Source organism: Falco cherrug, chromosome Z (assembly GCF_023634085.1).
Source record: "Falco cherrug isolate bFalChe1 chromosome Z, bFalChe1.pri, whole genome shotgun sequence".
In the NCBI taxonomy this organism is placed as follows: Eukaryota; Metazoa; Chordata; class Aves; order Falconiformes; family Falconidae; genus Falco; species Falco cherrug.
In genome coordinates this window covers 21,473,717-21,486,910 of record NC_073720.1, presented here as the reverse complement: position 1 = coordinate 21,486,910, position 13,194 = coordinate 21,473,717, and the positions used below count along the sequence as shown (strand labels likewise).

The 13,194-nt window shown below is 37.7% G+C and overlaps 1 protein-coding gene across 3 annotated transcripts in view; it reads left to right on the top strand.

Moving 5' to 3' along the window:
- PDE4D (phosphodiesterase 4D) overlaps window positions 1-13,194 on the top strand; it is a 624,925-nt gene that overhangs the window by 320,463 nt on the left and 291,268 nt on the right. The window contains exon 1 of one of the 3 annotated variants that reach the window (XM_027808288.2): window positions 9,578-11,817. The exons of the other annotated variants lie outside the window; for them this stretch is intronic. Coding sequence (XP_027664089.1) covers window positions 11,771-11,817 — 47 coding nt within the window. The 5' untranslated portion in view covers window positions 9,578-11,770. Of the gene's footprint in view, window positions 1-9,577; window positions 11,818-13,194 lie in introns of those variants that run through there. 3 annotated transcript variants of the gene reach the window in all.

Below are 13,194 nucleotides of genomic sequence, written 5' to 3'. Positions count from 1 at the left end.
TCTGCTAAAATTGTTGCCTGTCTCAGAGATACCCAATTTAGGAGTCTTTTCTTAAAAAAAAACCTGTGAGCATATAGGAAAAAAGGCATGATTTTGTTTTGTGCACTTCATAAAACCTGATTCTCCAGTTTCTAAGCCTTATAATTTTCACAGTCTGAGATACATTGAGGGGGAAGACTTCCATTTCTTGCATTATATATGTTTGAGGAAATAATCAGTGAGGCTTTCAGGACTTCTCAGTTTGTTCACAATCACACTAGTAGTGGTTAATACCATGGATAGCATTAGGTTACTCAGCATTTTCAGTGATGTAAATGCAGTAGGATTTGGACTTCAGTCTTTAGAAAAAGCTGCTAAACTCATCAAATTTGAACTTCAGTCTGCAAACCAGAAGTGTTTGCTACTTAGATTGTCACATGTTTGCTCTTTATTGTACTCCTCTAAATAATAAATTAAAAAGAAACTAAGAGTGGCTTTGTATACAGGGAATATTGGCCCATATTCTTTTAATAAATCTCATTAAGTACTTTATAATCAGCTTATTATTCTGCTTCTGTAAGAACATTTTAGTCCTCTGTTAAGAACATTTTAGTCCACTTCTCTATGTAATGAATAATAAATTCCCACTGTTTTCTACCTAATTTAGGACTGTAAACCATTTGAGATAAAGTTCTTGTTTGTTTTACATCTTTTAGTTAACCTAAGTGTCTGTGGTTCTATGTTGCTATGAAATATCATGTATTTATTGCTGAGTACTTGTCCATACACATTCCAGCTACATACACAAAACCAATAAAATTTTTGTCCAGCGGTGTATACTACAGCAACTTCTGTATACTATTCCTGAGACAGTAGGAATCTCCTAATACTATAAAAGGTCTAGTTTTTTCCTATCATCTGCAGCTGGGAGACAGAATTGTTATCTGAATTAGCTTTCATTTGGGCACTCTGCAATTTAAATGATGTGGTTTTGTTAAATATGGAGAAAAAAAGAGAATTTTGGGGGTTGATTCTTAACCACATTTTACTTAAGAAGCAGATACTGCACTGTCTTTTTAATGATGAGTTTTAGTTCCTGTACTTTAATACATGTTACAAATACATGTATTTTTGTTAGAATACAAGTTGTCACTTAATTATAGAAATTGCCAGACAGGAATATACAATTACACATTCACATTTTGTGCACATCTGACACGCAAACAACAAAAAAATGAGTATTTGTGTATAAAAGGTAATTACCATGATCATTCCTGTCCTACCAAATAATGGAATATTATTTGTAAGATTGTGTGTACCAGTAAGAGGACAGCATTGTGCAGTTTGTGCATATGCATCATATATGCGCCCTGCAGACTCCAGGAGGCTGGTGGACTGGTTCTAAAGACACCTGTGAAAGGCAATTAGAAAATAACTTCAATATCAGTTAGCAGAAATTAGCTCTATGGGATCTGTGCATCCACCGGTAGGGGGAGGGGAATTACAGTTCTATGAATTGAAAAACATAATACTGAACATTAAAAGGAAGATCTTGCATAGCTACAGAATTATTGTTTTGGGTGAATGTCACCTAGTAGAAGGGGCTCTTCTGCAAAAAGTACTTGCATTTGTATAGAAACATACCAACTTTGTTAAATAAAATAGTACCAGGAATTATGATATTATGAGAAACTTAAACTTCCCGTGTTTGTGTTGCAAAAAAATCTGTAAACGATGGCAAAGATTAGATAGTCTGACAAGATAAATCTGATCAATTTCTTTATAAAATCCTCAATGAACCAACAGAAAACAAAAGTTGCATGAACTGTAAAAGTAGTATAAATAAAAGAGGAGAAGCAGCAGAATAGACGTGTTACAGGGTTGGCTGTGGAATTGCAGGAAATGAAAGAATATCTTCCTTTGTCTTGGTTTTAAGAAATTAAGAAAATTATTTTAAGCCTCAGGGCTTGGAGGATAGATAATAGGAACAAAGATTTGTAAATCTAAACTGCTACAATTGATAAAGAAGTAAACCTGAGGCATTAATGCTCTTAAATTATGGGGAATGGATGCTATTTGTTCAAGAACTCTGAAAGAACTGGTACAGGAAATCTTTGATCTTGTAGTAGGGAACATTAATAATATTATAAAATCCAGAATGGTGTAATAATAAACATGTTACTTGATTTTGAAGAGATTGGAAGTGATCTAGATAGGTACCAGTGCCTTTTTCTTTTTTAAAAATAAATAAATCATTTCAAGACCAGAATCACTAGACATAAAGACAAATAGAAAATGAGTTAAAACCATACCATATATGCTTGCTAACTTAGAGTTGCTCTCAGCGATCTTAATATTTTGCAGACAAAGTAGTATGTGGACTCATGTAGATGATCTTTGTTGTAATGTAAGCTGGGAAATTCCTGTTTTAACTAAAAACATGGGTATTAGTAATAGACTTTAAGGCAGATGAGGAGCTAGTAAAAAAAAGGCAACAAAGGACTGTCAGAACGTAAGTAGTATTTCCCAAGTAAGATGCTACTAGAGTTCTAGGATTTGACTTAACACTTTTATTCATGGTTTTCTTAAAAACGTTAGGCTGTAGTACACTAGTGACACTTGCATATGACTCAGTGTTACGAAACTATCACTATAGAGAAGAATCAGATAACAGGATCTTAAAGTAGTTCAGTAGGTGGGAATGTGATGCTTAGAAGTTTTAAGTCCTGAAACTTTTTGAAACTATGAAAGGAAATATCTACCTATCCAATGAGGATAGGCTGACCACAAGAGAAAGACAAGTTCAGTGACTCAGCACTACTTAACATTACTTTCATAATTGCTAACCCTCTTTATGACATAATGTCAATATTGAAAGTATTTGATTTTGCAGGCCCTGGAGGTTTTGACATACTACATTTATTGATGCCTAAGTTACAAACAGACAGATGTTCTTTACTCATATACAAAATTAAAACCAACAAAAACAAGGCAAATCAGGGCAAACAGAAAAGGTTTTCACTCATTAGTATACATTACCTCTCAAATATCTGACTTCATATTCTGATTTCAGAAAGAAATTATACTAATGGTTCATCTTTTTTTCCCTGAAAAGCTGTGTCAAAAGTTCTGATTTGACAGAAAGCTAGAGGATCTAGATTGTTTATAGTAAAAATATGTTATTGCAAAATTCATTAAGGTGTCTGGAGAAGTTTCAGGAATCCTCATATAGAAAACAGTCTAAATTTATTTCCTCTTATTTCAATTTCTTAAAAGCAAAACCAACTGCAGTATATCTGTTCCCATCTCAAAAGTAACAAGAAATATTTTCCATGAATAAGCAGTTTCAGACAAAACAGAAATCTGCTTATTAATGATTCTACTACAACTGATCTACAGCTCATAGCTTTATGAAGTTTTTGTGAGATTATTAAAAAATAATTCAAATGTTCTAAACTATATTATAAATCATAAAATGAAATGTAATTGAACTGTATATTTGAAAACATAAAAAAGTGTTCTTGATAGAAAAATACAACGTTAGGAGACATTACATTTCTCAGTGTCTCATAGTATTGTCCCTTCTTTTTCATGTGTCCCATTCTAACGCTTCCCCTTTCCCATCCAAGAAAAGATGCCACCCAGGCATCTCTAAGTAAGATTCCATATGAATTCTCAATTAAGAGTCCTTTGTCTCCATTTCCTTTTGTAAATCATTTCTGTATTCTTTAGTTCAGGTAGTTATGATTCCTTTTATAAAATATAGTTGTGTTCAGAATACATATGATGCTTGGCAATATAGAAAGAAGCCATCTTCACTAGGCAAATATGCAAATTTGTAGCAAGTGAAATGCAAACATTACCAGATGCAAGGGGGGAAAAGGGGGCTTTTTTAATGCCAGGCAAAACCCCAGAGATGTTGTAGGCTACCTTTTCTCCACAGCCCTGTAGAGAAGGTAAAGCTATATGGACTATAGCTGAGTTTCCAGGGTGCATAGTAAAGGCATATTTTGTGATTTAAAAAATGTAAAATATTCCTAGTGAATACCTATGCCCTTTCATGTTGATATTCTTCAGTTTCTGGAAAGGTTACGTTTTGTCATGTAAGATTTTCAGCTATTTTTGAATACTCATGCCAACATCCCCTTGTAGAGGAAAGAGCAGAAGGCTTTCCAGAAGTCATCAATACACTTTTCAGTTAATCTAAGTATGGGCTGCTAGCAGGAACTGTTCTGTTAACTCCATCTTGTATGTTCACATGCCATCTTCAGAACATTTTTAATGTATCCGGGTTTGGGACAAAAGAATTGAAAATAGAAACCTGTTTTATCAGATAAATTTGTGAGCAAAATAAATAATCCTTATTTTGGCATTGCTTATCAAATTGAAGACAAAGTAAACAAATAGATAGAATTATCTTGAATTCTATGATTTGTTCCACTTTAAGCTTCTTCTCCAGCATGAATATAATATTGTATCATACTACAGTAACAAATATTTACTGGAATAAATTTAATTTCTCTGATTTTTTTCAAAGTATGAACAATTAATATGTCATTCTACCTTGCCATTTAAGGTTTAAATACTCTGAACTATGTTCTATTTGAAATAGAGTATGACTAAAAATAATGCACAATAATCTCCCATGTTATAGAATAGGTCATAACTATTCACTGGAAGGTTATTTAATCTGACTTTATTTTGTTGCCATTGTATAAATAAAAAAGTGTAATTGTTTTCTCAATGTTTCAGTTTTACAGTTGTGAAAATAGACAGTTTTCTTAAAGAAGTCCTGCCAAAATGTTTCTGGGAATTTAGTCATACCTAGTATTTTCACTGACATAAAATTTTAGTTTGTGGTTACCATAAGTCACTTCCTGTTTCACAGCTGGCACACGTCCAAACTGCTAATGTGGTGCCAGCCACATATTCCGTAGCCATGAGCTGCATAACTTAAGTGACTCCTTACAGAGAGCTCAAGCTCTGCTTCTGACCATAAATAAGATAGCTAGGACACAGGAGGCAAAATGACTTGATAAATATGAGCTTAAACTAATCCTCATTTTAATACGTTAAACCTCTATTCTGTCAGCAAACTAGACTGTTTGCTTTTCTTCTTGCCACTTTTCTTAAGGAAAAGGTGATTTGTGGGTCAGTAGGTGGGCAGGGAAAGGGTTTAAATGGCAAAAGAGAACAATGATCTGCCATTCCCATTTACATTGCTTTTGCATACATGCAAAGTTTCTGTTTGTATTTGTGGAATAACCTTAAGGCATCTGAACTCTGTCTTATGCGATAGGGAAGAGACGAGTCTATGAGCATACGCAGTGCTGCCAAATCTAGAGACACAGGTTGCTATGCAGGACAGTTATTTTTCTTCAGTCATCAACAATCGGTAGTATTAGGGGAGCAAGACTATTTCTCTTCAAATGAGACAAAATGGTAATTTAATCTTCCTGAGATGTATTTGCATTCCTTTTCACATCAGTCCATCTACTTAGTTTAAATCTATGCAACTTTATGGAGCTTTAATGTCAATTATAAGTAATAAATGGCACAGCAAAAGTATAGTGAGAACTGACATTTACCAAGTGAGATGAGGAACAATAATTATTTTTGATACACCTCAGCAGATCTTACAATATAGAATGAGATTACCTGAAACCGTTTCTTGCTCTAATTGAAGGGGAAAGAGAGAGGGAGACAGAAGAAGCTAAGAAGTTAATAAAAGACACATAAAATATTAATTTTTCAAAGTTCTTGACTGAAGAACCTTTGGACTTCAAAATGGTCTGTGGCTTAGATGGAGAAGAATGTTCTGCTCAAATTACATTTATAGTTGAGCACATCATTTTCAGAACAAAAATATACTTGATAACTAAGCTATTTAACTCCTTAAGGGATAGCTGCAAGCTCTCAGTAACATTACCTAATTCATGACTGTTGTTCAAAAGTGAACATGTTTTCTGAAGTTCTCTGTTTCAGTGTTCATTTCAATGAGATAATTATGGCTCTAAGCTGTCAGCCCCTGAGGGCAGGTTATGTGGAGCAAGTTATATTCACCCTGCATAGCATCCATTTAGACTTTCCATGGGTACAAACAATTTTTCTCTGTCATTTTTCAGTTCAGAGTGTCTGAAACCAGGCAAGTCTCTGTCAGAGCCCACTGGAATAGTGTTTCTGTATCATAACACCAAAATGCAAGTGGCTTGCCTGATGACTCATCATGAAGATGTCTGAGGCTGGAAGGCCTATATGGGATGCACCAAGACTGTATAGGAAGAATAGAGATAAATAAACCCGACTGTTATCTGGACTCCTTGTAGCAAAGTGCTTCTGAAGTTGCACATGTTTTTCTCTGAAAGAATAGTTTATTGGAAAGAGATCCAATAGTGAGCTTATTTCCACGCAGGATGAATGGTAAGAGGAAGCAGACAGGACAAAAAGCAAAGTTACTTCGCTTGACATACACTCATATAACACCTGTCTATAAGTAAACAGTCTAAACTGGGGTAAAAGAGCTTATTGCTTACTCTGTTGAGGATTCTGATGAGAAGAATTTGTGCCTTAACTTTACATGCTACTATAATTGAAGACAACTTCAGTGGACCTAAAAAGTTGTATGACTAAAGACCTACTACTTGGTTGATTTCCTTTAACCGTATGTAGTGAGATGCATTTCTTACCACTTCATTAATCAAGGTGATTTTTTAATCTATATGGTTTTCATAGAGAATTTATAAATATTAAAGGGATCCTAACACTCAAAATATAGAAACGAATCCCATGTATGGGGAATTGTCACATGCATACATTATATTTTTGTAATAGTGCACATGAATCAATATTAACCTTCAAGTGATTGTTAATTTTCATTCATTTCTTTCCTTCTTTTTTGGGTAATCTCTTAAATAGTTTTTTTTAAAAAAAAAAAGCATTCCAAAATGCCATGGTTTGCTGCCTTTTTTTTTTTTCTTTCAAATAATTTTCATTTCAGCCTTCTTTCTGAAGGCTGAAACTACTGGTCTGTACAATATTTATGTTAGCAATATGTTTCTTGCATTAGCCTATATCACATACCTCAGACCTGACCTCAGTGAATGCTCCTTGTCACTGTTAGCATATTTCAGGCTCCATAACCATTCATTTCCTGGAGGGTATTTGGAGACTTTGTATACAAGTATGAAGTTTGATAAGGCTTTTTTGTTGATATTTGAGTGGAATCTACTTGTGGAAGACACCAGTCCTTCTTGCATACTGTCAAAAAATCCCACTTTGGTCCCTATCATTATTTATCAGTGACACTGATGAAAAATTCTCTGTAGTCATTAAGAGCTGGCTTTTAAGCATCTCTTTAAGCACTAGCTTTATCTTCCTAGATTCATGTTTTGCCCTATGTGTTACTGTACTGTCACCAAAATATTTGATTCAATGACTTCTTTTTGCCCCTTTTTGTAAAAATCGAAAGATTTAGTAAGTTAAACAGATGTCTTCAGACAATTTGTCTTCATTCTTAGCATACAAATGGTAGTCCTGTATGACCCTAGTGCAGTTTCTGTCTTGTGACCTGTATGGTTTGTATTATATATTTTCATTGGTTTTGTTGGGTTTTATATTAAAAATCTGACACTAGTAGAACAGTAGTTCTTGCTTCTAAGAGAAGCACTATCTTCGTTAGTAGGGCCTGTAGTTATAGGACAAGGGGTAATGTTTTAAACTGAAGGTTGATTCAGACTAGATATAATGAAGAAATCTTTTACAATGAGGGTGGTGAGACACTGGATCAGGTGGCCCAGAGAGGTGGAAATGCCCCATCCTTGGAAACATTCAAGGTCAGGCTGGGTGGGGTTCTGAGCAACCTGATCTAGTTGAAGACGTCCCTGCTCATTGCAGGGGGGGTTGGACTAGATGGCCTTTAAAGGTCTATTCCAACTCAAACTGTTCTATGATTCTATGACCACGACCAGAAATGTCACAAGGTAAACTCTTTCTCTGGTGTCTGCTGCTGCATTTGCAGCTTATGTGAAGAGGTAAAGAAAATACTCTATAGGGTTTCAGTTTAACTGACACAAACCTTAATCATATCTTAAGTGAATCTTCTGCTGTCACTAATAATTGAAAAGCTGTGCACTGTGGGAGGAAGACTATGTGGAAATTTAAAAAAAAAAGGAGACCCAACTAATCCTCTATTTGGTTCTGCAACCCACAAAGAACAGAATGGAAAGACATTCACAATTTTGCACTCTTTAATAGGCTGATTAAAAACCAGGTCTATGGGACATACTCTTCGCTCCTGCCTGCTCAGATGTTTCATTGGGTAGTCAGAAATGCAAGCTTCCCAAGCCCGGTAAGAGAGAGAAAAAGAATTGATCCTCACTCAGTAGCCCACTGTAACTATTTGGAAGCAAAAAGTGCTTCCAGATAACCCGGTTCCTGCTGCAAACATATTTTATCCATTACCTAGTTCATTTTAGAAGAAAATTCTCAAGGAGGCCTTGTAGAAGTGACTGGAATCTGGGATTCCTCCATCTCAGGGAACAGCCATTACCACTTGTAGACTCCTATCTGTGTTCCTGCTTTTCTCCCTCCAGCTTCTTTGTGCCTAGCCTAGATTCTGAAAAAATGGAAAAGATGCACTAGACTTTCCTATAGCCTAAATTCTAATGCTCAGAGCACAGTTCTGGTAGCAGAGCCACAGAATCAAAGCGAAATCTGCTTTGAATTGGGTTTTTTTTCTCTTTTTCTACCTGAAACTGTGCTTGAACTACTTTTTCAAAGAACTTGGTGAACCTGAATTGGAACTGACATACCAAAATGCTTATCCTTTTTTTTTTTTTTAAAGAAAAAAAAACACAACAAAAGCCACTAAAATTAATGTCACTAAATGTTTTTAGCTGTTGCATGTTTTTTTTCAAGGTGAACTGATTAACAAGCTATTATGGGCTTGAACTGGAAGAATTTCACAGATCAGCCTATACTGGAAATGTAACAAAAATTATTTACTGATTAAAGTCTGTGCCTTTAATTCATAGCTGCTTTGGAAAGCCTATATATTGTGTATTCCACTTTGTGAGTTCTTTAACTGGTTTGTAATGCTATATAGTAACTTCATATACGCCCACTCTCCTTCTGCAACTCTGCTTCTGAATGAAATTAGTTGAGTCAATGGGTGCTATGCTTTGTGCTGAACTTAATACCAAAGAAAACCAGATAAATTGGCATATAGCTGCAGAATAGACTCGCTCATGGATTTCAGATGTGTTAGGTGCCAGGTCAGTGTTAAGAAGCTCTTTCTCAAGATAGTACAAGGCATTAATTAAGTCTAGTGTTGAAAATGTCAGTGCCCATGGATGACTGGGCAAGTATGCAGTTAGGTAAGTGCAATATGAAATAATAATGATGGTGTAGCATTTGGTGTAGTTAATATTTCATAATAAGTGGATGTAGCCTAGAGAAAGCAATAGACAACTGGATCAGTTAGACGTAATGTATTTTCATATACAGATTAATCACACAACCTTGCAGTTTTCACAGTTTTGTTTGTACTCTTTTCAAATGTCTCTAGTATATATTCCCAAAGTGTGTATGTGTGTGTGTGTTTGTGCGCATGTGCGCTTTTTACATAAAGCATGAGCATATCACAACACTTAAAACAGCTTACTTGGTCTTTACACTATTTATTTTTGTTAAGCATGATTATATACTTTGTAATGCCTTAATGAAAAAAGGCTAATTCTCATTCTCACTATTCCTAACTCTCAGTGTCTGCTTTCTATCACGGCGGTATTTCAAAAAAAAAGAAACTCCAATCTTCTGCACAGAGTAGTAGTGACATAAATGATGCTGGAGTCCTTTTAAATTTTGGAATCTGTTGTATTTTGGTGCTCCAGAACTTCAAAGTACAGCAATATACAAATGTGTGCAGCAGCGCAGGGTACCTTTTTATTACTGAAATGAAATAAAACTACTTCACTGTCAACACATTGTGACATTCAAGCAGTTTAATATTTTATTCTTCCTTCAGAATGGCATCAGCTGTACTAGGGCTAATTTGGGGTATTGTAGAATAGAGCTGACAGCAACAGAACTGCGCTTAAGGAAATAGGATCTATAAAAATGTGCAGTGCAATACCTTATCATGTTACTCCTAAGTCCACCCACACCCTCATCAAATACACTGTTATCACATGTTTTAATGTCATTGAAGTTGCAGCTGGCTTCCATATTGCAGTATTTCCTGTCCAAAAGGGCAAGGGGTTGTTTGAAGTTTAAAGGGTCTCAGTGCAGCGCAAACCATTCAAAAAGAATGGCCAGCACAGGGTGCATGGCCTGGGAACGCTGAAGCACAAAGGCTTGCCTAGAAATCTTTCACATATCAGTAGAGAGCGACACTGTGAACCCTGCCTCCTACGTGTGTCTTTTCCCACGGATTTTTGCACCTTCTTGCAAAATTGTCTTTGCTTTCGGCCACCCGGGAGAAACGTCTGAGGACGGCTCTCCGGCTTGGTCCCCCCCAGTGCCGCCGTCCCTTTCCCCTCCCGGCGCCGGCGGGAGCGGCAGGGCAGGATGCGCTGTGTCGGGAGAGCCCACCTAGAGGGCCCCCTTGACGCCAGCGCAGCCTCTGCCAGCAGAGCCCTCGCCGCAGCCGAGCCCAGTCTGCTGCAGAGTAAGTACCACGGAGTCCGCAAGTGTCCGGAGCTGCTGCTGGGCGAGGACACGGGCAGCCCGAGGGGTAGGTTGGAAATTCTTGTCAGGGAAAAGGAAGCAAGAGCCTGTTGCCTGCGTTGCTTCAAAATATACGTCGTCTCTTTTGCCCGGGCTTGAGAATCCTCCCGAGGATATTTACCAGAGCGTCAAGGAGGCATAACTCCTATCTGGGAGCTGAATTGGGAAAAAAGGACAGCAGAAAAAAAAAAATGCTTAGGTAACATGGGACTTAAAGCTTTGCTTTCATTTTGCAACGTACAGAATGATGCACATGGCTTTATATACAGTGTAACATCAAAACAGAACTAGGTTCTGCAGTGCAAGAGTCAATAGCTTAGTCATTTTACTTAAAGGGGGCAGGCAGCTTCATAATGGGGTTAGACAGCAAAAATGAATTTGATCATTGTATGCTCACATCTCGTGATGGTATCTAACTGTAGTCGTGTCCTATGGAGCGGAAAAAGCATACTTCCTTCCTTCTTTCTTAGTTAGTTGAAGAAACAAACCCACAGTATCCAATTCAGAAATAAGTTTGGGTTTGTTGTACATGGCTATTAAACATCATCCTTTTCCCTGGGCTTGTAAGAAAGGAAAACTGCATTAAAGCGATCACTAATGAATATGTGTCTAAGAAAGAAGAAAAAGCAATATTCATTTCTGAACATGGCAAAGCAATCTGAAGTTACGTATCTTCCCCTAACCACTGATTTGGCACGGATGACAAGAAACTATCGTTTGACTAACCTTTTCCAACTGTCCAAAATGCTGCATATGAAGATGCTTTAATTCCCAGTCAAAGCACTTGGATTTTTATCAAGGCATTATCACAACAGTTTCTATATACTGATTAGTTTAATGTTTTTTAAGTAGCAAGTGATGCATAAATGGATGGACATGTACCTAGAAAACCCTGTGAGAAGTATTTCTTCAGATCCTGGGAATTTTTATTTTTGTGGATTACAGTAATTCTTGCAATAATCCCTGCTGTTAACTGCTCGTGCAGTGTTCTGGAATGCATCTATGAATACCACAGCAGATAAATCTGTCTGACAAGGAAAACACTAATGCTGGAAGATCTGTGAACATGATGCATGTGAATAATTTCCCCTTTAGGAGGCATTCATGGATATGGTGAGTAATCAATACACATTAGAGATTGTTAAACTCAAAATGCCTGTTTGCAAAATACTGTGGCAACTACCAGATGCTATGTTTTTTCCCTACATTACTATCAAATGAGAACTAACTGGGCTATAAGGAGAATGAAAATCTTACGGAGACAGTAGAGGTGAAGTAATATGAGGTTGGCACTCCTTTGCCTTTACATTGTTATGGTCATGTTTCTTTTCTGTGCTCCCATTTGAGCAGGGAGATGTATTTTCTTGATGTGTCAAAGCAACGCGTATTCCCATTTCTTTCTTAGCCTGACTTGAATGAAATAATGAAGGTATCTTTTCTCCCTATGCTACTGTGTTGTTTGTTCTGGAACTTGTTTATTTATATACATTCCAGTGACCTGAAAACCGGAAAAAATGCTCATTCATATGATGATTCAGTAATGTTTAATAAATGTTTTTGTATGCTAGGTTCTGAAATGTGGTTATTTGGAGGACGACCATATAGCATTAAAATCCCTTTATCATCATTAAAACAGCTGTTTCCTCTTTGAACCACAGGCATCTACACTTCTGGCTCACTGCAGAATATTCCTCTGTAACTTTCTGTGCGATGTGGTGCAGTTAACTTGCGTGTAAATTCTACCAGTGGCTGTTGCGTCATGTCTTGCTCCTGGTATTGGCATTAGTGTCCTGGTTAGTGCTTAATGAGTATTATCAGGTGAGGCAAGAATACTTACCCAGAAAAACTTTTGCTCTTTGTGCGAATATTGAGTCTTGCAAAATATTAGAAGCAAACATATTATGGAAGCTCTTTTTTAAAAAAACAACTGCATGGGAGTTGAGGGACTGGGTTCAGAGTGTACCTTTGTCTGACAGATTTGCCCTTAAGGCGTATGCTGGCCTCTGCCCGCAACCGGTTTGCGGGAAAACGGAAGAAGAGGATTCTTCCCTTGGGAACGCGCGAGCAAAGTTCTGAAAGCCGCGTTCTTTTTGCGGTATTTCGAAGTTGTCTGCGGGGGCAAGCGGGCGCCGAGGCCCCGGGCCGGCAGCACCGGCGCTGGCGTCACCCGCTGCCGTTTGTCGGCGGCGCCGGCGGCTCCGCGCGGAGCCAATGGCGGGGCCGGAGCCGCCCTTAGCGCGGGGGGGGGCGGGGCGCGGGGCGGGGCGCGGGGGGGCGGGGCGCGGGGCGGGGCGCGGGGGGGCGGGGCGCGGCGGCCGCCGGGGCGGGCGGCTGGGAGGGACCCGCCGCCTTCAGCGCGTCAGCTGCGTGCAGTTAGGGCTTTGTTTGGTGGTTTTTTTGTGTGTTGTGTGGGTTTTTTGTTTTAAATTAAATTTATGCCACGTTTCCGTAGAACCGTCTTGACCCACGTAAAACCCTTTCAGAGCCAAC